We start from the raw sequence: 25,178 nt of genomic DNA on the forward strand, positions 1-25,178 counted from the left end.
TTTGGGTTCCCATCAAAGCAGATCTGAGACAAGGATGCGGCTTCTGGTAGCTTACTGGGGAGGAGACCCCAGGAGGCCCCTGTGTGGGAATGGGGACAGTGGGACAGGGAGGGAAGGCAGAAAGCCAGTAAAGCCTCCATAATGGGCAGGACACTACCTCGGGCACCTAGGGGCAATCCCACTGGGACCCTCCAGGAAATGGTGTGGACCGCCCCTCACAGCCATCCCCTCCCAGACACTGAGCTCCCCTCATTTCCCATTCCCCACTGTTTTGGGGTTGCCCCAAGAAAAGTAACTCCCCAACACTACTGCCATCTTGCAACCAAGCAAGTTCCGGGATGCCAGAGGAAGCCCTCAGGCAGGGGAGAAGAGAGGCAAATGCTCAGCATTGAGCAGCTGCCAGACGCTGGGCTGGGCGAGGGGGTAGGGGAGAGGCGGGACCCTTTGTGTGGCAGTCCACCCCTTAGGCTGCCCTGGCAAGTCAGCTCTGCCGATGGCTTAGGTGGCGGCCAGCCCTCTCTCTGAAACAAGTCTCATGAGGGAGGACCAGGAGACCCGGCCCAGAGCTCGCTTGCCTCAGGCTCCCGCACGATGAAAACGGGCTGTGTTACCATTGCCCACTTCTAGGCAGCCTGTCAGAAACCGAGCCGCTAGTGATGCAGGGGCAGGGGGCCCCACCAGCATCACAATCTACAGCACTGCCTGCTGGCCAGTGGGGGCGAGGGGCCCCACCCCCGTTTTAGGTGCAGTGGGCTTCTCTGTGCTCCTTGGCAGAAGCATTTCCCACCCTGGGGACTCAGAGCCTCTCAGTCCCGTCTAGAACTGGCGATGGGAGCGCCGATTCTCGCTGCGGTTCACGGCGGGTGTGGCTGGGGGAGCAGTCCGTCCCCCCCTGCTGGTTTTCAGACGCAGGAGTTTCTGTGACTCGGTTCCACACTAAGGCGGTTGTTTTTAATGGCTGTTGCCCCCTCGATCTACATATGACAGTAGCTAGCTCTGGTGACCATACTCTCTTAAGTGTGGTCACTTAATGTCCCATGGCCGGGTACTCGGGCTTCACCAGAGCCAGTGAGACTGGACGTGCTGCTCTCAGTGAGCAGTGCTGGGTGGCGGAGGCCTGGCCTGGCTCCGGGACCCCCAGGTGCTGTCCCACAGCTGTGCGGTGCTCTCTGGCGACTCCACGTGGCATCCTCACCCACACAGATGTGTCTAGCTCCACTGGATCTGCTGGGCCACACGCCCAAGTGGCAGGACGGCTTGTATCGCAGCCTGGACCTGCTGTGGACCCCATGCAGCGCTGGCAGCCTCTGAGTTTCTCAGTAAGCGAGCCAGAGCTGTCTTCCTGGAGCAGGCTGCCTCGGATCCCGAGAGGCCCAGCAGGCCCTTTTCTCTACTCCAGGCAGGAGGCGCAAGGTGCAATAACTTATTCCTTCCGTCAGAGGAACAGGCACAGCCCGCTGTCAGCTCTACGTGCTCCCCTGATAGGGCGGGACCTACACTCCCTCCTTCTGGCGTGCCCACGCCCACGTGGCTGCCACTTCCTGTTTCCCCAGCCTGTTCCCACGTGGTGTCTTCGTCACAGAGGAGCGTGAATGGTGAATGTCTGCAACGAGTGCCTTTGGGCTGCATGGGAATGAAGGGCTGACGAGTGTTGCGGGGGCGGAAACTGAGGCCCATTGATGAGTACTTAGCTCGGAGGTGGCCGGTGAGTGCAGCGTTGCGGTGGGTGTGAGCTCCACGTATGGGGGTGAGGCAGGCTGTCAGGCCGCACCCTTGTGCTCCCAAACGGACCGTGCCTGCGTCAGCAGTCATCAGCAGTCACGGGGAGCGTGCTCTGATGCCCGTTCCTCTCCACCAGTCTTGCTCTGACATTTTGTTCATGATTTTTATCAGTACCTCCTATGGCTGCCCTTAGGGTGTATGTAATGCGTGTGATTAGCCACGTCCCTTACCATCCCTCAGTGAGGTGACATGCGGTTCAGTTCCCCCACACGAGGGAACAGAGCCCCGGGACGAGAGGTGAAGGTGACTTGAGCCTTTCCTAGCAGACTGCGAACCACGACCGATCCTCTTCTCCGAGGGGCATGGGAACAAGGCATTTGCCCCATCAGCCCGCACGCGACCGTCGTGGAGGCCTGTTCCAGTGAGAACGTCACACTGGCAGAGCTGCAGCTGGTGCGGTGACTGGGTCACGCCTGGAGTAGCCCACGGTCCTCTGAGGTGACCATCTGGCTTGGCGGGGCCAGCCTGATGATCTAGACATGTGTGACAGGCCGGCACTGCCACCACCTTTGTCTCTGAGGGTGACATGAATTCTCCTCACTGCACCCAAGGTGCAGCATGGCTTCTGACCTGCGGGGGCTCCTGCTCGGCCTTCTCCCGGGTCCGAGGACCCACACTGAGTGCAAGCACCCCGAATCTGGACTCCGGACTGGGGGCATGACTGCAGGGTATGTTTTCAGGCCCACTGGCTCCAATTTGGGTTAAAATCCAAGCATACTTTCTATGTGTACCTGCCAACCTCCCCTGTAAGAAACTCTGGTCTGTCAGCCGCAGCCGAAGAGCCCTGTGTGACGAGGCTCCGAGCGTCGTCCTGCCCGCCGGTGGCAGCAATGAAATCCATGCCCTTTAGTGCACCCCCCCCCCCCCCCCCCGCAGCGTGCTGCCGTCACCACGAGTCCGACTCCATCAAACCCGGCCTGCAGACAGCCACCACGGAGCTCTCACGGACTTGGCACCCACCCACTTGCTTTAGCCACGGGTGTCCTCGTCATAGGGTCAGTGCCCTAGTAAGAGGAGATACCAGGGCCTTGCTCTCTGCCCACTCGTGCCCAGAGAGGAGGCCTTGTGAGCACAGAGGCGTTGGCCACCCATGAGCGAGGAGCAGAGGCCTCCAAACGAGGGCTCTCTTGCTGGCATCTTCATCTTGGACTCCAGCCTCCAGAACTGCGAGGTAAATCCCTGTGTGACCTGTGCGACCAGACGGTATCTTGTGGTAGCCTGAGCTGAGACAAGTGACTGTTTAAAACAAAGTAACTTTATACGTGGGATTTATGCTGCAGGCAAAAGGAAAATACACAAGGATGGCGTGAAGGCTGGCGACCCTCCAGTCAGTGTCTGCAGCATCCTCCAACTCCTTCTGACCCCCCGTGTTCCCCGTTTTCCGCTGAACACAAACACGGGGGTTTCCAGACCAGCCTGACGGTCTCTGCTTTGGCTGGTCTGTCCATCCACTCCTCACGTAGTTGTTCTACCTGGGTGAAGCCGTGAGCTCACCGCTTTTCATCGTCGGTCCTACTCCACATTCACTTTCCTTTCTTCCCCTTTGGATTACCTTTTACATGTGCTAGTGCCCCCGCCTCCCCCTTAGCGTATAGACTCTTGCTGTTCTTTAAGTGGTCATTCTAGAGAAAACCTTGCTTAGCTAAGGCTAGTGGGACTGGTAGTTCACCTGCCCCAGACGAGGCAGGGGTTGAAAGCACTCCTGCCTTAGGCCGTGTCTGGTCTGTGGAGTCAGGGCCTTTCCCACGGGTCCTGCCTTTTTGGTGCCCGTTCCCACTGCTCCTGTAAACTGCCCCCCACCTGGCGGCACCCTTCCTTCACCACGGCCATGGGTGCTGGTCTGCTGGGAGGCCTCGTGCTCCATTTCTACTGGCCTGAAGACGTCTGCTGCGCCCTCAGAGGGCGCCTCGCTGAGCTCAGGACCCTAGGTCGGCACATTCCTGCAGCGCATGGACGGCGCACTCACGCGCTCCCATCCCGAGTCAGCTCACGCGGCTTTTAAGGGAACTCGTCTTTTTCCTTCGCTCACAGCTCTTTGGCACTGACTTTCAGCAGTCTTTATGACGACACGTTCAGGTGTATGTTTCATCCTGTCTGCCCTGTGTGGTGTGTGTGTGGCTTTTCTGATGGAGTGCCTGTCGGAGGACCATGGCTGCCGTCGTGAAACCACTGTAGCCAGAGCTCGGCCTCACGGGCACCACTGAACCGACGTCAGCGCCGTGTGTCTACCACCCCACTGAGGCCCTGCTGGCTGTCTCTCCTTACCTTCCTCACACGCTTTCTGGAACAAACCGGAGACCAAATCGATTCCAAGGTGGTTGCTGGCGCCCTTCTCAGGCACACAGCCCCTTCTCCACAACCCACCTGGACCCGGTAAGATACGCACACAGTACGCAAGTGCGGCTGTTATTTATTTATTCTGAATAAAGAAGGGGTCAGGATAACAACACTAGAGGCTCCTCACACGAAACAAGCATGTCCAAGGTTACTCTGCGTCTACAAAACCCCGTGATGCGCAGCGCCGGGCGTGGCTCGGCAGCGTCACTAGACTCTGAGGCCTGGGACCAGACAAGCAACCGAGGGGAACCCAGAGCGGCAAACAGCCGAAAACCGACGGTCTCTTATTAAAGGGGGAGTTGGCCCCCCACTAACTGGTGAAGAAGCAGAGGGCTGTGACCCCTTCCTTAGCAGTAACTACAATAAGGCTGCCACACAGGCTAGCCACACCCTGACAAACACCCTCCAAGGTCGGCATTTCATTTTCTCTGCTATCACCCCACTTCAAACTTTCCCAGAAGCCTCTGCCCTAACATTAGCTACAAGTTCAGGACCCCAGTATCGTATCTTCAGGAGAAGGGTAAATAGTGCTGAGGATATGGCGTGGTCTGGTTCAACCCAAGCAGCTCAGTTCAAACCCAGACGACCCTCTTCTGGTTGTGGGTTCCTTGCCCTTTTGAATGCCCTGGACATAGTGAGCCAGGCTTCAGCCTGAAGGCGGCGGGAAGTTACTCCTTCTGCACACCACGAGCACCTACTCTGTGCAAGGCACTAGGTTGGCATCAGGTGCTGCGAGCAGCAGCGAGATGGAACACAGTCCCTGCCCTTGAGGAGCTTACAATCTGGTGATGAGCAAGCACTGTGTACACATGTGGAAGGGAGGGAAGCAGCCAGCTTCTCAGGACGGGGGCTTTTACGCAAAATTTGTTGTTATTCTTAAATGTATCATTTAAACACAAGAACTTAATACACCCCCAAATCAGAGGGCAAAAATTTAACCACCATCTCACTCTTATAACCTTAAGTTTCTAGATGCCTGTTCTTTTTATTTCAAAAAATGTCCTATGTAAACATACAAAAACTCAAAGCCGAGCACAGAGAGCAGCACAGGCACCGGGTGAACATAAAATACATGTCAGTACACACAACACGGGCGATTTTCTACACAGACTCAGTTCTGTGGGAACAACGCGGGTGTTCACTGCCTTTCGGACATTAAAGCACAAATCTGACTCAGGGCCTTGAAACGGACGGAACTGGTCTCCCCACCGCCTCCTGCATTAGCACCAAAACCAAAGCGCAGCGCCCCACAGCCCGCCGGCCTGCTAGCCGCGGGTACCGCCGCCAGGTGAAAAATGCCTCGGAGCCACCGCGCCTCTCCCCTCGCCCACTGCGACCGCTTCACAGGCTCTTCCCTAGGAAAGCCGCAGGGTCTCACGACGGTGAGGTGAGCAATTCTGTACCTTAGAAACACGTGACACCCGAGTTCTGAAATTTACTCCCCCCACCCACTCTGTTTCCCCCCCAGGCTGCCCCCACCTCTGCCGCCAGCGTGCGAGTCTCCCTGTCCCTCTGCCCGCGCCTCCCGAGCCCGGAACAAACAGACGAGCACCAGGGTGGTGACCCCCACACTACTGCTCCAAATACACGTGCTGCCGGGGGCCTCCGACGGCCCAGTGAGCCTCCCCACTAGAGCACGGCCGCGGCTCGGAGACAAGGTGGGGCAAGAGCTGAGCCCTCTAACTGGGTAAAGGTTGGGGGAGGAAGAGCCACACACCCGAAGGGTGCACTTCACAGGGCATCTCTGTGGTCACTCCCCCACTGAAACCTGTTGACTTCGCACCGGGTTTTCAAACAGCCTTATCTTAAAATAAACTGGATACCGCGAGGAGGCCGCGGCCGGGCTCACCGCCCTGGCACTGACCCCTGCCCTGGAAAGGAGTTCACCCCGCTGCTTGCTCAAGGTGCCCTGTCCTTTCGATCACGAGGACCAACTCTACATTCTGTAAAGCTGACTTCAATTCCATTCAATTCAACTCAACTCAAGGATGCTCAAGTTTCACACGCGCCACAGTCTGCCTGAATGGCAGGTGTCGCGTTAGCAGACCCGAAGATCTCAGCTCCACAAAGCTCCTTCGGAGACAGAACAGCTGGAGTCTGACCACGCTGAGACCTGACACAGTCTGAAACCCCGCTCACAGCCGCCAGCGGACACTTCCTCTGACAAGTGAAGTGACAGCGACTCATGCGGGTTCCTTCTGTGGGGGCCAGACCCTGCAGACACCCTGCAGGCCACGGCACTGCTGACACCACTGACGCACAAGGACAAAGAGCACGAGGACACGTCCACAAGAGGTCACTGGGCTGGGCGGAGCGCGAGCAGCGCACGATGGGCCGACTGCAGGGGTCCGCTCACCCGTCTGCTGCTGTGCTGCCCAATCTCGAAAAAGAAGAAAGGGCAGAGTATACCTTCCCCCTAAAAAGTTTACGTCTCCTGACTCTGAGCACAGCCCATTCACATTAGCTTTAACCAGAATTTTTGCTTGTCAAGAAGAATATTGCTTTGCGGGGGCGGGGCGGCAAGGAGCTAAAAACCCAGCATCCTGTAGCCCAGTGGTTTTCAACCAGTGAGCTGCAAAAAATTTTAAAACCTGCAACACCTGGCTGTGTAGTCAGGGGCACTGACCTCTTTGCCTCAGATTGTCAGATTAGGGGAAAAAAGACAACCGCAAACACAACAATAGCCTTCAGTTGTGACTGAGTCAAAATTATACCTACTTTTTTTTGTCTGATCCACAAAAAACATTTTCGGTGCGCTGCAAAATTTTATACTTAGTTTACGTGCCATGAGATACAAAAGGCTGAACATCGCTGTTCTAGCCCAGAGTCTTTAAACAGAGACTCGACGTTACGTTTCAAACGGCAGCAGCTCCACGGTGACTAGCTTGGACTGCCCGGCACGTGTGTGTGGGGACGTGAAGCAGCTACAGGCAAAACGTGACTGCAACCACGTGCTGCCTGACCCGTGGCAGTCAGCATTTTAATGCCGACTGGTCCTCTTTCTCCAAAACCCACTTAACATGCCTGACCCTGAAGTCTGGACGAACGCTGTTCTTGAAATACCACCCGAGAGAGGAAGGTGAGACTCCAGCAAACACATACTTCAGGGTTAGAGACAAAACAGAATTTTGACCACAAGACATTTCAAAGCAGTGTCTGGAAGGGCCTCCCAGGGCTCTGGTCTCCATCACACAAACGGAGGAGGAGCAAGTGTGTGGCTGGTTGTCACAGTCACTCCGGATGCGCAGAAAGGGCAGGAACTCGTGTCCCAGTCAAGGCGAAACAGATGGCGGGGAGAGTGGGCCATCGCACCTTGTGCACCCCCGCCCCGCTTTCCCGAAACTCGCACCGCTTCAAGCCGGGAGCGAGCCAGTCCTGAGGAGCACCAGTCCCCTGGCTGCTGTCCGTAAAAACCCAAGAACACTGTAATTCCAGAATGGCTAGGTTTTATTTTAGGTTTTAAGACAAATTAACACTGAATGTCTCGGAACAGCCCATAGAAGATACCTGTGCTGTAACCGCCAAGGCCCCTGTGGGAGAAGCAGCCCCGGCTCTGCCAGCTGGGCCGCGCACACTTGCAGCACCAGAGCGCAAGCGCCTGCGCGTCTGAGCTGCCGTCGGTCTGGGAGTCTCTAGGCAGACTCTGCACACTCCTATGCTGGACGTAAGTGAGACGCCTGCAAATGTCCACATGAAAAACACTCCCAGTTTTAACACTGAAAGGAGAAAATATTCTTTCACGTCTATGTACAAATATCTCCCGCAGGTCATCACAGTTCAGCCTGAAGCAGGGTGGTGACCTGGGCAAGCGGGGCACTTGACTCCTGTACCCGCACTGAGGAGCTGGGGCAGGAAGTCGGGCGACATGGGAAATCATGAAAAGTAAGTCACAACGATTAACTTACAAGAGTCACCTGGCCTTTTGACACATTAAAACCAATAGTCTTGGCTCCCACCTCTTAAAAATACAAAGTTTTAGGAAAATGCTGTCAAACAAGAATCGGCAGGGTGAGTTCTGCAGCTATTCATGGAGAACAGACGAGCAGGCCCACAGGCTCAGACGCTTCAACATCTGCTGGCAGGCCGACCCCCACACGCCAGGCCATGTAAGCTCTCTGGAGCCCCGAGGCAGTTCCAGATCAAGGCTGGGGTTAAACCCTAACTCAGCCCCCATGGCCCTTACCCACAATATCTAGGAGAAGTCATTCTGTCCCTAGAAACGAGAGGGCATTTGTTCAAACTGCTTCAGTCAAGACACTTGAAGAGTAAGTGTCCTTGCTGGGTAGGGAGTGGGGGGCTGGCTTTCATCTCGGAACGACTTAGCACTCTGCATCCAATCACGTACAGATGGCCGCCAGTCCGGGAGACAGAGGGTGCACTGCGGGATGGGCCCGGGGGGGCTCTGGGAAGTCTTGAGGAGCACCTCCCCCAGTGCAGGCCAGGCTCTCGTGCCTCCGTCTCCCCAGCTGGAGAGTGCTGTCCAGCAGATCACACACCCTGCCCACACCCTACCACCACTGATACTCAGAAGACAGGAGAGTCGCAGAAAGGGCAGGGGCTTTGCAGTAACCTCTTAATCCAGTCGGGATCTGCAAAAAGAAGAGGAGAGGGACTGAGTGTTGGCTCCAGAAATGGCGGTCCAGTGGGGCGAGCTGTGAATCGGCTGCAGTGTCAGGAGATGGGCCTCTGGCCAGCTCTGTGTCTCCGGACAAAGGGCCCCGCTCGACACGCCAAGTGTGCCGAGCTAGCCCTGTGGTCTCCAGAGCTAAGTGTGTGCTGACATTTGCATCCCTCTGAAATGAAACAGGAACACAGGGCAGTGTGGGAGCGTCTCACAGAGCAGAACTTACTCAAATGAAAGGGCTATCTTTCCTCAGAGAACAGCTCACTCGTACGTTGTTAATGTGAAAATACTCGTGATGTTAGCGACAGTGATGTAAAAATGTGTCAGGCAGAGAGAGAAGAGCAGGCAACACCGGGGCCCACCCTCTCCCTGTGAAATGCCCCTGGGCTGTGAACTGCTCTCCCCCCACCCCTCCAGAGCAGTGGCGTCTCCTCCTTCCCCAAAGCAGTGTGTGGCTCAGCTCAAAGTCAGCTGGCAGGGTGTTTGCTTCTTAAACTTCTTTCAGTCTTCTCCTGATTTTCTGCCTAAACGATATACTAATTTTCGGTGAGTGTTTATGAATTCCCCCAAATTTGTTTCAAAATAACCCAGCAGGAGGGAGGAGGATGAGGGGCCGTGAGCTGGCACTTTCTGCAGCTGAGTGATGGGTGCGTGAGAATTTACTGCTTTTTTCTCCACTGCTGTAGTGGCGGCATTTCCTTCTATACAAAGTTAGAATGGAACACAGCTGCCTACACGCCAACTTCTCACAACCAGAGCGCTCCAGCCAGCTCAGAAAAAGGCCGGTGCTCAGCGTGTCGTTTTCGGTGGGCATTTCCCGTTTTACTTCAGAGACCACAGACTGCCCCCCGAACTTGTCTGTGAGCACGTCTGGTGCGCTCGTCTGGTTAGCGTGATGGTAGTGAGCCGCGGGTCATGAGTCTGGCATTCCCGTGGCTATTTCATCCCCGATGCTGCTTCCACATCTATCTCATTTCCGAGTAGTCACTCCGGATACTGGCTTTGTCACGGGGCATCAGAAACGAATACAGACCAACCGGAATAAAGCCCATCGTGGCTGCTAGATGGACCCCACGAGCACGTCCTGTGCCGTCTGGCAGCGCTGTCTTTGTGCACACAACCACGGGCGGAGCTTTCACTCAAACATTATCTAGATGTGTCAGGCGAAACCGCCTAGGGCGTTTCAGGATGAATACTCTGCAGTGACAGAACAACAAACTGACGTACTGAAGTGCAATGTAGCCGTGACCGTGACATATTCCAATCACCCTTTTTTAATTACTCGTGGCTTCATGCTGCTGCTGTGGAGAGCAGTGTGAGTGGACTGCGGCCGCCAGGGGCCCGTGGTGCCGGCGCTGGCCAGTAGGCTGCGCCTCACCCTCCCTGGGCCGGGGAGCATCACTCACCTTCGGGAGCCGGGTGGCGGGCGATGCTGTCATGGAGCAAACACCTTCTGTACAGCAAACTCTGGCAGGACTGGTAGGTTAAAAAGCACCTGAAAGAAAGACAGATGGTCTCACCAGTTCCACCAGCACCTGGAGAGTGCACAGTGTTGAAGGTTAGCGCCCCAGTTCCCTTAAAAGCACACGTTAACCAAGCAAAGGGCTGACACCACCCACAGACTCATGGCAACGCCGCCTCCCAGGGCCGGCCGGACCGCACCGGACCGCGCCTGGGACAGGTCACCAGGAGGGAGAGAACGGAGTTTCCAATGCAGACAGTGAGCGAGGCGCAGTCTCGCAGCCTGTTTTGCTGGTTGCAGCACTGGGGAAGAGTCCAGTCTGTCCGTACCTTACTGTATTTGAAATGTTTAGTGTGTTTAAAAAACCGACCACGTGTTATATTGAGAATCATTCTTGTTAGTGATTTTTAACATTAGGCCCCAGCACTGTACTTAGGAATCTGACAGTACAGTGGGAAACCTGGAGGATGTGAAGACAAAATTAACGATGTATATAAAGAAGGGACAAGAGTGAATGTTTGCAGGCTGCATCCCACCCAGTGACTGTTCACTGGGCATCTCCCAAGACTGGGCAAGTCAAGGAAGGTAGGATGCAAGGAAATAGGGAAGAGTGCATTTGGGTTCTGTGGGGGAGGTTTCCCCTATAGCCAAGGAGCAGGAAAATACCAAGAGGAAAGAGGCTGGAGGGAGAGATTCCACGGAGGTCCTTGGAGTACAGACTTGGGTGTACAGGTAGGATGACTCCATCCGAGTGGGTGCACCTAATTCACATGGAGAAAGGACGTGCAGGTGTTCTGGCACTAACCTCCGTCAGCAGAAGTGAGAGACTGTAACGTGTGGTGGTTCCGCCTGTGAACTCTGGAGCTGGAATGCCAGGTTCTACCTGCCATCCACCACCTGTGTGACTCTGAGCACATTACGTCACGTCCCCAGGTGCCAGTTTCTTCATCTGTCAACGTGGGGATAATCGCAGGGTCCCTGTGCAGGGTCGTGGTGAGTGCCTGCCAGTGACGGTGCTCGAGAGGTGTCAGACGTTGGCAACGTTACAAGCCGAGTGCTACTCGAGCTTGTACAGAAAAATGGGCCGGACGTCAAGGCGATGACACGGACCACTGAGGATGAAGGGCCGGAGGCAGGGAGGAGACCAGGGAGCGCTGTGTGCAGGGAGCCAGGTGATGGAAGCGTGTGGAAGACGAGGAGAGGGGAATGACTGGCTGTACCCAAAAAACGAGGACACGCGAAGGGTCCCCCTTGGAGGGAGCCTGAGGGCAGAGAGGGAGGAGAGCTTCCACCCTTCACTGTAGGGTTAAACAGGAAGTACACAAGCACTCCTGTATTCTGCTAAGTTCAACAGGTATTAATTACTTTTGTAATAGTAATTTCATTTTTTAGAAGATTTTATTTATTTATTTTTAGAGGGGAAGGGAGGGAGAGAAACATAAATGTGTGGTTTCCTCTTGCACACCCCCCAACTGGGGGCCTGACCCGCAACCCAGGCATGTGCCCCGACTGGGAATCACACCCGTGATCCTTTGGCGCTCAATCCACGGAGCTACACCAGCCAAGGCTGTAATAATACTTTAAAAAAATGTAACGCTACTTCAAAAGAATACAGTATTGCCCAAATAAAGCAATTCCTCTCTCTGTCAAGCAGTAAAAAACTGTCGTTGAAGGGTCGTGTTGCTTTAGCCAGGTCTGTTAACAGCAGCTTTTCCCCAACCTCACGCCCGGGCCACACACATTTGGGAAGAACACTTCAGTGCTCTGAGTCACACGGAACTGAAAAAGTCACAAGAGCAGGACCCGGCTGCAAACGGCTTACCGGAGCCAGATGTGGCCGTTGGAGCAGACCGCCTGTTTGCGGTCCGTGAACGGCAGGACCTCCTTACACAGACTGCAGTGCTCGGGGAAAGTCTGCTTGTTCATCTTCTTTGAGATGTGGCCAATCAGCACCTGGCAAGACAGAGCAGTTGGCAGCGTTTAGAGAAAAGGGCTTGCCGACACAAATGAGAAGAAAACGGTGCAGCTATGTACACGAGACAGGAGATCTGCATTCCCATCACTCCGTCTGGGAGGTGGGAAGGCCAGACTTTCGACTGTGTCAGCTGGCTGAGTGAAATCAACTCTTTCAGGAGCCTGTGTCCACAGGGTGAGCTGTAACCACTCGAGGAGAACTGTTCTCAGAACTACAAGCTGGTTCCTTGCCTTGTTTTCGTTGCTTCTGAAACAAGGACTTCAGCGTTTTGTTAGCAGACAAAGTATTTAGCTTTACTTACAACGTTCTAATTTTCAGAAGGAAAAGCAAAATCTCTATGGGCCAAATACTGTATTATATGAAATACTAACTTGGTAGAATTGTACATGTGCCTATTCTTCAAGAAAGGCTTACAGAGTAAAATAGATGATCAGTATTAAAAAATAGTAATTTCCCCTTCCGATAGCCCCAAGACCCCTAAGCAATCCAGCCCAGTGGCCTGTAGCGTGAGATCCGCTGATCCCGCGGCAGAGGCAGGGCGGGCAGGACCCACTGTGAGAGCGGGAGAGGGAGGAGAGGTCCAGAGGGCCCGCGCAAGGCTTTGTCCCAGTTTCAGCCTCCCCTTCCTCTGCTTTGGTCTTCGGGTTACGCTACGTTCACAACGAAAGCCTAAAAAACACTGATCTACCCACTTTGTTGGAAAAGCCTTCAGAGGCTCTTATCACCGGTAGGGGACAAACCAGCCCCCCAGAACCATCTTGTCTTACTAGCAGATGTCGTCCTGTGAATTTTTTAATCCATTTACACCAGAGCTCTAGGGGAAGGACCCTCTAAACCTGCCATTCACTAATATTAGTTCACTGAAGGGTTGAAGGGTGTCTTCATAGCTCAGAAGGTGCCTTACCTACTTACCCTGTATTTAAGTTACAGATTTAAAGCCCATTGACTTCTGGCCTTTTTTGACCTCCAGAGTTCTAATTATGGTCCCTTACAGCAAGGACCACCCCCCCCCACCCCCGCCTTCTAGACAGGCCAATCATCCTGGCAGTGACAAAAACGGCTCAGCATTCTTCCAGTGGCGGTGTGTGCTCCGAGCTTACACCAGGAGGGACGGCCTCTGTTTGCTCTCAAGAGCCTTGCACACGCCCAACTGCCTTCTAGTTTAACGCAGCCTTCTCAACAGGTGACGTTCCTTCCAAAGGGCACATAGTGGTTCTTGGGAGACTGAAAGTTCTCACCCTTCTCACGTGCGAACTACAGATACGCGGAGCACACAACAGACACACAGTGTGTCTAAGGCATTAAATTTCATGGGCAACAACTACCAGAAAGAACATCTAAAACTGCGAGTGGGTGGTACTAGTGAAGGAAAAAGGCTGAGAAATGCTGGTCTCATTATGCCAGCGCACCAGGCCGAGACTCTCAGGATTTATACCCGCTACCAAATGAACATACGCGGTTCGGAAAGATTCATTTTATGCACATAGTGGGATTTTTAAGACATGAAATGCACGTTTACAATCAAAACTCAGCTGCTGTCGGTGGGCAGAGAAACAACCATCTCTCCTTTCAACGGGCTGTTACAGCCACGTCACCAGGCTGGAAGTGGCCACTGTACGCACGCGGCAGCTGGACAATCGCTCTGTGCCAGCGAGTTCAGCCTCGTCATCTCACAGCACACACGAACCAATTACCAGAGTTCAGCGGCACATCGAGAAATACGTTTTTTGCCGATGTGACAGAAAGGTGTAATTTTGGTTCATTTGCACTGAACAGCTATTGTTGTGTTGGCCGCTGTCACTTTCTATTCGACAACCTAAGGAAAGAGAGGCCAGCGCCCCTGGTAAGCAGGTGGGTAGTGCATGTTGTGACCCCCGCTGCGCACCAGTGCGCCAGCTGCGGCACGGGGGTTGAAAATCGCTGCTCTGAACCGGCACCGGACCAACTTCTATTACAGTCTCTGAAATAGTTTTGTTAATATTTCACTGATTATAAGATTCCTGCTAGGTCCTTAAGAAACAGTGACAAGCAGAGTAACTCCTCCACACAATTAGACCACAATGAAACAATAAGCTTAGAAGTTGACTTTCAAAAATAACAAGTCAGTTTCATGAACAGTACACCTTAACTACCCTTGAGATGGTGGCAAACACCCTGTGAGGAGTAATCTCAGGGGCGTGCACACACACGCACACACAGCACAACCGGTGGCTGTGAGCAGTTTAACATCAGGGATAGCGATATTTGAATTTATCGCCTTCAGTGAGTATTTTCAGTAAGGCTTTAGGCAGAGTGAGGGTGGGTGCCAACCATCAAAGAAAGAAGGAGCATTTCGGTGGTTCTGGCCGTCTTAGCAGACGGCATGTTCCTCGTGCCACGAGCTCTTCAGTCTGGATGGCATGGAGCTGCGCCACACTAGGAACGGCTCTCTTCTGCAGGTGCTCTGCCCTCAGACCCGTGGAGGACCGTGCGCCCGGGGAACCTTTAAGAGGAGAGTGGAGCACACAGTGCTGCCCCACGCTGGGAGCCCTAATGTTGTCAGGGAGCTTGAATTCTGTGGAATACGTTTTATGTAACACCATACGGTTGTTATAACAAAATAAAGATGATTCCCAGTTTTTGTAAAAACAACATGAGTAGCCTGTTTATTTATATGCCCTTCTTAACTAAATCAGGACATCCTCAAGTTCTTTAAAATGGACCCCCCTCCCCCCCCAAAAAAAACCTTTCGCCAACAGCAAGGGACACGCACACAGGTGCCACACTTCCGCGTCTGTGACTGCCCAGTCACCCACGATTTTCCCAGGGACAGCTTTGGAGCTCATCCTCAGCCTGGAAATCTCATCTTGCAAACTCTGCGTATCACATACAGCCACGGAGGGAAAGAACTGAACTAGTATTTTGTGTGATACAAACATGTGCCTATTAATTCCCCAGCTCCTTGTGCCAATCAACTACCTAAAACACTTCAAAGCAAAAACTGAGCTTTAGAAATTCAATTTAGGTCACAAAGACAGCAGACTTTTCACAGTTTCAGAGTTTCTGTCAGTCAACACCTACCCGTGCTGTTCGGTCATCATACCCTTCATCAGACATTAAAAAGTTACAGAGTCCCCTGGTGGGGATGCTGGTGTTCTCTGTGATCCAGGTGTGCAGGTACACTTCTCCCAGGACTCGCTTCATGTGCTCCCTGGTCAGGTGCATTTCCACAGCTTCGATTTTCCCTTGGATTTCAAGGAGTTTCTCCTCCATTGGCTCACGGCCTCCGACATCTCCAGACTGGGTAAGGGAGTCATCTGCAGGGTCCTCTGGGTCCCCTTCTTTGAGCCTCTCCTGAAGGCTTTGCTTTGTCACCTGTTTGGAGGAAGTGCCTTCCTCCTGCTGTTCGTCCTCGGCATTGCCTGTTGCGGGGGAGTCGCCCAGTAAGATTTTTGAGTCTTCGTGGCTGGGTTTCCACAAGGCTTCTGAAGGGGTTTTCTGCATTGACTGATATAAAATCCTCAGGAGGAAAAGTTTGAAACGCCAAAAATAGGTGGCCCCACTGCTTTCGATCTTTCTCTCCAAAGCTTCTTGTAAAAACTGAGGGATATGTTTATCTTTAAGAATCTTCCAGCGTACTATGTCTATTAAATCTACCTGCTTAAAGAGATTCTGAACTGAAGACTCCAGGAGCTGAGCAGCCGCCTCCTCAAAGGTTTTGAGAGTGACAAACTGGACCTGGTAGTTTTTGGTCACAGGATGGAGGCCGTTGACCATGCCCTCAGTGGTTATGATGGCCAGATACGCGCCGCAGGGGCTGACCGCTATCCCGTGTGTCCTCACGGAGCCGAGCACATCGGAGAGTCTGATCAACTGGTGCTCGAACTTCAGTGCCACATCTGTGAAAATGGGAATCAGCTGCCTCACTTTGCCGTCGCTGGAACAAGTGTACACCGTTCCATTCTGCTTGTCCGCAGTCATGGAGACGATTGGCAGCGAGTGAAGGCCTGTGACGTGGGAGTTGTGAACGTTCAGACCTGCTTTGGAGATCAGTAGGAGACACCAGAACACATAGGGTCCTCTGGCAGCCACCACCAAGCTGCAGCTACATTTCTGGTAAGGGTGATAGAGCGGAACACACTTGATGCTGTGCACTGGCAACTGGTCCATTTCCTTCCACAAGACGACAGGCTGCCTTAAAGTGAAATAGCCTTTCACTGCTTTCAGATTGACAGGGAGAATTTTTACAGGTCCAAAGGCACTCCCCACAATAAGGCCACTCATTTTCCGATTGCTGTGCTCGTATTCCCACCAAAACAGGACACTGGGAGAGCTGATGCCTGACTCGATCGTGCTGCAGGAAGAGATGGACTCCTTCCCCACGAAAGGGAGCTGAAACTGCCACACAGCGATGTTGCCGTTTTCAAAGAGGACTGCCAGGAGCACGCTGCCCACATCCCGGCACTCGTTGTTGTGCTTGACCTGCTGGGTGGTGCAGATGCCCGACCACTCCATTCTGACTGGCGTCTGCATGCTGTGTCTCCGCTGAAACTCCGCAAAATCTGCCAGGCTCCCTGCTGGGGCCTCGTTCTTAGAGAGCCTGTAACTGGCCTCATAGAGACGCTCCCCATAAATCTCAGTCAGGTCGACCAGCTGGACCCATTGGAGTCTGTTGAGGTTAGCCTGGATGGTCAGGCGGTTGTCCATGGTCAGTGCTGCCAAAAGGCACCTGCCATTAGCATCACAGCCCACGGGGGACCAGCTAGTGTACTTGAACCCTCTCAGTGGTGGCAAAGCCTTCGCCTCAGGGTTGAACACCCGGTCCAACATGAAAGTCTGGCTGATGGTGGGGTCCGTGGAGGTGGCAAACCTCTGCTTACACTCAGCAACTTCTGCTTTTGAGCCAACCTGAAAGAGATATAAAAACTATCAGATAAGTATCTTACTCTAAGAATATATTACTTAGGGTGTATTAACTGAGTCACATTAACATATACAGTAATTTTGTATCAGTTCTGCTAATTTTGGTATGATATGCATTTAAAAGATCAAGTACACGTCTAAAACTATTCAGAAAATGGTGGGTTTTATTTAATATATTTTTTGGTTATGCTATTACAGTTGTCCCATTTTCCCCCCTTCACTCCCCTCCACACCCCCTCCTGCCCACATTCCCCCCCTTTAGTTCATGTCCATGGGTATTACATGTAAGTCCTTTGGCTTCTACATTTCCTATACTATTCTTACCCTCCCCCTGTCTATTTTTTAACCTACCATTTATGCTACTTATTCTCTGTACCTTTTCCCCCTCTCTCCGCCTCCCCACTCCCCTACTGATAACCCTCCATGTGACCTTCATTTCTGTGATTCTGTTCCTGTTCTAGTTGTTTGCTTAGTTTGCTTTTGTTTTTGTTTTAGGTGTGGTTGTTATTAACTGTGAGTTTGCTGTCATTTTTACTGTTCATATTTTTTATCTTTTTTTTCTTAGATAAATCCCTTCAGCATTTCACATAAGGGCTTGGTGATGACGAATTCCTTTAACCTGGCATTATCTGAGAAGCGCTTTATCTGCCTTTCCATTCTATATGAAAGCTTTGCTGGATAGAGCAATCTTGGATGTAGGTCCTTGCCTTTCATGACTTGGAATACTTCTTGCCAGCCCCTTCTTGAGAAAATGCCAATTTTTAAAAAAGGGTAAAAATAAATGTCACTGTTATTTATAACCTGTTTCCCACCTTCTTCTTAAAATTGATATAAGCAATAAGGATGAGAGAGATGTACTTAATTCTTTTTAAAAAATATATATTTTATTGATTGTTATTACGGTTGCCCCATTTTTTTCTCCCCATTATTCCCCTCTACCCCGCACGCCCCCCACCAGCATTGTCCCCCTCCTTAGTTCATGTCCATGTATTGTACATATAAGTTCTTTGGCTTCTACATTTCCATATAGTGGTCTTAACCTCCCCATCTATTTTGTACCTACCATTTGTGCTTCTTATTCCCTTTCTCCCATTCTTCCCCCTCTCCCTCCCCACTGATAACTCTCCATGTGATCTCTATTTCTGTGAATCTGTTCCTGTTCTAGTTGTTTGCTTAGTTCATTTCTTTTAGGTTCAGTTATTGATAGTTGTGAGTTGTCATTTTATTGTTCATATTTATCTTCTTCTTTTTCTTAGATAAGTCCCTTTAACATTTCATATAAGGGCTTGGTAACGATGAACTCCTTGAACTTGACCTTATCTGGGAAGCACTTTATCTGCCCTTTCATTCTAAATGATAGCTTTGCTGGATAGAGTCATCTTGGATGTAGGTCCTTGCCTTTCATGACTTGGAATACTTCTTTCCAGCCCCTTCTTGTCTCTTTTGGGAAATCAGTTGATAGTCTTATGGGAACTCCTTTATAGGTAACCGTCTCCTTTTCTCTGGCTGCTTTTAAAATTCTCTCCTCTTTAATCTTGGGTAACGTAATTATGATGTGCCTTGGTGTGTGCTTGCTTGGGTCCAACTTCTTTGGGACTCTCTGAGCTTCCTAGAAGTCTATTTCCTTTGCCAGATTGGGCAGGTTCACCTTCATTATGTTTTCAAATAAGTTTTCCATTTCTTGCTCTTCCTCTTTTCCTTCTGGCACCCCTATGATTCAGATGTTGGAAAGTTTAAAGTTGCCCTGGAGGTTCCTAAGCCTCTCCTCATTTTTTTGGATTCTTGTTTCTTCATTCTGTTCTGGTTGAATGTTTATTTGTCCTTCTGCTTGAAATCGTTGATTTGAGTCCTGGTTTCCTTCCCATCACTGTTGGTTCCCGGTACATTTTCCTTTATTTCACTTTTTATAGCCTTCACTTTTTCTTCTATTTTGCGACCATACTCAACCATTTCTGTGAGCATCCTGATTACCAGTGTTTGGAACTCTGCATTTGATAGACTGTCTATCTCTTCATTGCTTAGTTGTATTTTCTCTGGAGCTTTGATCTGTTTTTTCACTTGGGCCATATTTTTTGGTCACAGTGTACCTGCTATGCAGTGAGGGGCGGAGCCTTAGGTACTCACCAGGGTGGGGCAACCCACATCCCTGTGTTGTGGCACTGTGTGTGGTCAACAGAGCACTTAGCTAAACTACTCACAAAGCAATAAAGGTGTTAAAATTAATGAAAATACTCATATCTATCTTTGATACAGGTAGATATTTGGATTTTTACAGTATCTTTGCAATACAAATGGAAACTTGAAATTTTCTAGCTGAAATTTCATTTGTAAATGATGCTGAAAGCCAACTCCCAGTGCTTTCCACCGTTTATACAGAATAACATACCCTCCAATTACTGGCTGTTCCCTGAGCACTCCCACCCCAGCCTTCCCTGGCTCCCGTGCCTGGAATGCTCTTTCTTCCTAGTGAAACCCCACCCATCCCACCAGTCCTTCCCAGGTAATTCTATCTTGCAATCACCTCTCCCTCCTCTGAGTTAGTACATTAGCAGCACCTAGCTGTATGATGGCATCTCCTTACAAAGATTTTAAAGGGACATTAAAGATGGAGGAAGAGCCAAATGACCAAAAGAAAGTGTCCACAGCTGTTAGAAACAGCAGGAAGACTAAAGCCGGGGGGGAGGGGGGAGGCAGAAGTTAAATAAAATATGGTTTCTGTCATGCAGAAGCATGAAGAAAGGACTTGACTCACAGTGTTAGAGAAACGGATAACAGAGAAAGCAGACTCTTTCCATTCTGCTAATTTTCTTTTACATAGAGGCTGATTTTCCAACTGGAAAGGGTAGAAAGACGTGATTAAAAAGAAATCAAGCCTGAGACATATATAGATATAATAAAAGTCACTTCAAATAAGTTTAAGTCCCTAAGCCCAGAGGAATTACACTCCAGGACACAGAAAGAACTTGAAAGATGTTGAACTCAGAATCACAAACTGCATTCCTTGATAAAGCTTAGACAACTGGGAATGTGTTAAAACCAGAGTGCAAAAGGGAGAGAGAAAACAAAAAACTACAGGCCATTCAGCCTAAATGGAAGCACAATTCCTCAGGGTATTAAGAAATGGATGGTGTGTCCAGTCAGCAGTGACCACTGGGAACCAGCACAGGATAACTGGAAAAATGTCATCTTTTTTCTGCTGAAACTGCTAGATGACCTAATAAATAATCACATAAAAGTGAAAGGTAGATATAAAGTTGTCCAAGAAATGAATCAGCTAACTTTCCCTAGTGTGTTACGCAGGACACTACTTCCTCAAATTGTCCTTTGAGAGAGAGAGACCTGTGGCTATTCACCATTCCCCCCTGAAGAGTTACAGGAGCACATTACACGTCTTGGTCAGGGAGCTACAGCAGAGACTTAACATTCACCAGTTACCAAAATTTAAAAAAAAAAAAAAAAAAAAAAAAAAAAAAAGAACCTGTATGGGGGAGGGGCGTGGTCTGGAAATGGTGTCTTAGTGTATCTTGGTTTTTAAAAGGCACTTAATCTTTTGGATACACTTATGGACACGCTGGAGAAACAGTATAAACTGGAAATTCCAATTATGGGTGCAACTTTTTAGCCTGTAATAAAGTAATGCTAAGAAAAGCCCAGAGCTTCGTATGGGTAGATAAAACGACATAACGAAGCCCAGCATAACTGAGAATCTGGCACCACACTCTCTAGGTTCAAATCCTGGCCCTAACAACTCTGGGCTCCTGCACACACTCTTTAAACCTCTGGCCGCAGTTTCCTCCTTCACAGAGAAAGAACAATACCGCACGTCTCGTAGAGTTCGGAAGGTTAAAGAAGTCAATACGGGTAAAGCATAAGTGCTCAGTAAGCGTCAACTAGGATGACGATGACGACGACGATTACAACTCTCTGAGGAATAAGTAAATGTTAAGGAGACCTATGGAAGTAAGTAAACTGACGGGGAAAGTTGTCCACCAAATGAAGGGTGGACATAAAACTGCTCACCAACTCCTGTGACACTATAAATTAGAATAGGTAAATTTAATATAAATAAAAGCTCCTACAGAACTAAAAGTAAACTTACAGAACCTGTAACCCAAAGCAGCTGCACAGGGCGAAACAGAGGGAGCTCACGCAGCCTCGGTCCCTCTCATGGTAGAAAGAAGTCTTTTTCCCCCTTTTTTAATTTAATCTTTTAAAAACACATTTATTTATTTTTCAAGAAGGGAAAGAGAGGGAGAGAAACATCAATGTGTGGTTGCCTCTTGCGTACCCGCCACCAGGGACCAAGCCAGCAACCCAGGCATGTGCCCTGACTGGGACTCGAACAGGCGACCCTTTGGTTCACAGGCTGGCTTTCAATCCACTGAGCCACACCACCAGCCAGGGCTATTTGATCTTTATTATATTTTTTCCCATTAACAGTTAGTCCCCTTATATCCCCCACCCCCAGCAATCGCCAGATAGGAAGAACTCTTGACAGGGTGAGAGCAGTGTGAATCCGGACCAGCATGAATCCAGACCAGCAGGGGAATCCCTCAGTTCTGTGGAGTAATTTCCCGCTTGACTGACCCTACTACACCTCTCCCAACTCTCAACATCACAAAACTGGCTAGAAAAATTAAAACTATACTCAGATGTCCAAGGAACATACCACTTAAGAGTCCAGCTCCCAAAGGCCCGCCCCCAGGCAACCATTTAATTATGGAGTATCCCGTTCCCCGTTGGCCACTATTACTACTAATCCCTATACACTTTGTAAGCACCTAACAAATAAAAACTTGTATGAAGCTATTAGACAGGAAGCTCTTTGAGGGCAGGAACATGATTCCAAAGACAGGCACTAGCTATGAACTTAATGTGGGAGACGGAATCAATATTCCCAAATGCACCTAACAATGGATACTCAATAGAAGCAGTCACACAAATATGGTATTAGAGTTTTGTACTGCGTACAACTACAGGATTCTCTGTAGCAGCAGTCCGATGGGAAAGACTGTAACATTCTTAAATCACTACTTTATTGCTCTTCAGATTTACATCACGTCCTCATGCTGACGGTAGTTAACTTGAAAATGGTGGATAAGTGAACTATCCTATAACTGCGTATTTTCCTGAAACAAATCCATAGTCTAAATAACAGAATCACAGGGCAAAAGCTTCAGGGACGTTGCAGCTGGCCTGCTAGCCACGTCCCACACAGGAACACCGCGACCCAGGGGCCAGGATGCCCACTTTTGTGTTGGGGCCGAGGTAAGCGGGACAGCGCCGAGCAGATTCACAGCCCCACGGTGGCCCGTACTGTCATGCCCACCACCACAGCTTCGATCCAAACTCTCATCCCTTCATACCTGCATGGCTGCACTTTTTGCCTTAGCATTTAAAGTGTGCCAGGAACTGTGCCGATTCGTGTATACGTTTATGTGTGTCCGTACATACATACCCACCTATGCGTTTAATTTAACCTTCCAAAACGCCTAACCGAGGTAGGTTTCATTATCCCCTCTCACAGAGAGGCCTGCCTTGCTATCTTGTGCCAAGCCCCATCTCTTAACCTCTGCTTTATACAGACCCCAACATTCACCTCCTTGCCTGAAGTCCAGCCAGATTCATTCTTCTGGGCCCAGCCAGGTCAAGCCATGCTTGTGGAAGTTTGACGGCACCTTAGGGCTTCCTAGATTGGAACCAGGTTCCTCAGACTGACCTTCGGTGTCACCGAGTAGACCTCACCTTCCTTCCTCTGACTCCCTAGAAGGGTTCATGCATGACTTACACCATGCCTTCTAGACGTGTGCGCCTGAGACGGGCACCTCATTCCCGCCACCTCCCCCGCTTCCTTCAGGACCGCTGCAGACCTCCAGCAGACAACCTCCCCGGACACGGGTGCCCCCCACCTCACTAGTGCTTCTTTAGAGCCTCTCTGCCAAGGTGCAAAATCTCTACTGCACACACGCACACACGCACGCGCACACACACACTTAGACTCTTCTCTCGCTGATATACACACACGTCCTTAGAAACAGTGAGTTCCTTTTCAGCAGAGGACACACCTTTTAAAACCCGGTCCTTCTGCCTCCCGCCGTCAGTGTTTCTCAATTTCAGACCAGCACCCGCACCTGTCCACCTTGTGGACTTGTTTTATTCGGACCAATCTGTTCGTAGGTTCTCCAAGAAAACCTTAGAGGGCTCCGCCATACCAGCTTACCAGCGATCTACTTCAACATCAAGTGGTGCCTTTAAAACGCGCATCACGTGTGCTAAGAAGTGGGGTGGGCTTCCTGCCCTTGGAAGGGCTGTGCAGAGTAAGGGCTTTTTCAAGTTCACTTTCGCATGAACACGTTCTCTGCCCACAGATACGTAACTTTACAGCGCTTGTCACCACCTGGCAGGACACCGGTCTTCGCTCACGACTTGCCACAGACGGTCAGCTCCACGAGGGCAGGGACTTTGGTCCTTACACGGATTTCCCTCCAGAACCCAAACCGACACCTGGCTGAGTGTTCAGATCTGCTGAATGAGCGAATATACGCTTTGACGGATTACATACATACACAGACCCTTAAAGAAACAGTTCTAAAACACGAAAATGAATGATACGACTTAGTACTTTAAAGACATGCGTTCAGCCCTGGCTGCTGTGGCTCAGTGGATTGAGCGCAGGCCTGCGAACCACAGGCTCGCAGGTTCGATTCCCAGTCAGGGCTCACGCCTGGGTTGTGGGCCAGGTCCCAGTTGGGGGCACGTGAGAAGCAACCACACATGGATGTTTCTCTCTTTCTCCTTCCCTTCCCTTCTCTCTAAAAATAAATCAAAAAAATCTTTTTAAAAAGTGAATTTGAAATTACCAAAATAAAACGTAGAAACCCTGAGTTCTGAAGGCAAACTTAGTTTATACGAAGCTTAAACACTAAACCTAAAGAACTCTAGACTTGAAGTTTAAGAACTGCATTTACTGCCAGAGGCTTTATTTTTTCCATTCCACAGCCCGAAGACTTTTAGTTGTTAAAGAAAAACTGGAATACAAGCTCCAAGACCCAGTATTTGTGCCCAGGGTGAGGGCCATGCACAATAAAGTCGCTGGGACGGTCACGACGACAGAAAGGACCAACTTCTCCTCTCCAAAGCGAACGCACCTCACCGCGAACAAAGCCAGCCGGGGCCACGGGGAGTCGGCCAGACAATGGAAGCGGCGGCCGCGGCGAGTCGGGGGCTGGGTCACAGGGGGTGGAGCCTCGGAAAAAACACCGCGGAGAGTAAGTCTCCGACAGACGCGTTCGAGAAGGAGGGACGCGTGTGTGCCGGGAGGGGGGTGCGTGGCCCGGAACGCTGGGCACAAGTAACCGCAAGGTTTTGTACTCATTTTGTCACCTACGGCGACCCTAGCCGCTTCACTCTAAGCGTTGGGTGCGAGGGGGGACTCCCCGGGGACCGGTGGCGCAGCTGAGGGAGGGCCCGGGATGGCTTACTTTGAGGAGGCAGCTGTTGAGAGGGGCGGGCACTGAGGTGCGGTGGATAACCAGGTCCTGGCCCGGGTTGTGCACGTCGCAGATGAGCTCCAGGACAGCGATGCTGCGGGCCGTGGACACGGACACGCGGTGGTCTTCCGACCACGTCAGCGGCTCCAGGCCGCTCACTGGGTACTGCAGCCTCACAGCTGGCTCTCGCCGAGTCACCAGGAGGCGAAACGCGTCGCTGGGCCCGGGGGTCGCGTCCGCCGTCTGCTCCTTCATGCCCGCCTCGCCCTCCTGCTCCTCGGGCGGCGCCGGCCCGTCGGCCGCCGGCCCCAGCCGAGCCTTGTCGGCCGTGTTCATCTCCCGTTAAATACTGCGGCCGGACCCCCCCCGGGCGCGCCAATACCGCGTCGCCGCCCCGTTGCCTCCTCCCGCGCCGCCGCCACCGGCCCCCAGCGCCCTCCGCGGCAGTTTTCTCCCCTCAGGCCCAAAGCGCCGCCGAGCCAGGAAGGACCCCGCCGTTGCTAGGCGACCCAGACCTGCCGGGTGGCCAAGGCACTGCCTGTCTAAAAAACGCGCCACCTCAGCGGGCGGGGTTGGAACGCCGGGGTTCGGGAGCGGGGGAGGGGC

At 51.5% G+C, this 25,178-nt stretch overlaps 1 protein-coding gene across 2 annotated transcripts; it reads right to left on the reverse strand.

Annotated features, from left to right (window-relative positions):
• Positions 1 to 4,180: 4,180 nt before the first annotated feature.
• Positions 4,181 to 25,144, reverse strand: GTF3C4 (general transcription factor IIIC subunit 4). Of its 2 annotated transcripts, XM_053919444.1 has the most exons (6): positions 24,564 to 24,694; positions 24,231 to 24,328; positions 15,241 to 17,067; positions 12,028 to 12,158; positions 10,150 to 10,238; positions 4,181 to 8,708 (listed from the first exon to the last, which is right to left on the reverse strand). In XM_053919444.1, exons 3-6 carry the CDS (start codon positions 16,987 to 16,989, stop codon positions 8,644 to 8,646), a joined length of 2,034 nt encoding a protein of 677 aa, XP_053775419.1. In that variant the 5' UTR covers positions 16,990 to 17,067; positions 24,231 to 24,328; positions 24,564 to 24,694; the 3' UTR covers positions 4,181 to 8,643. The 2 variants fall into 2 exon arrangements, with proteins under 2 accessions (XP_053775419.1, XP_024418093.2); XM_024562325.3 differs by lacking the exon at positions 24,231 to 24,328 and having other exon boundaries at positions 24,564 to 25,144.
• Positions 25,145 to 25,178: the final 34 nt, after the last annotated feature.

The sequence above is a fragment of the Desmodus rotundus genome, chromosome 1, assembly GCF_022682495.2.
Source record: "Desmodus rotundus isolate HL8 chromosome 1, HLdesRot8A.1, whole genome shotgun sequence".
Lineage (NCBI taxonomy): Eukaryota > Metazoa > Chordata > Mammalia > Chiroptera > Phyllostomidae > Desmodus > Desmodus rotundus.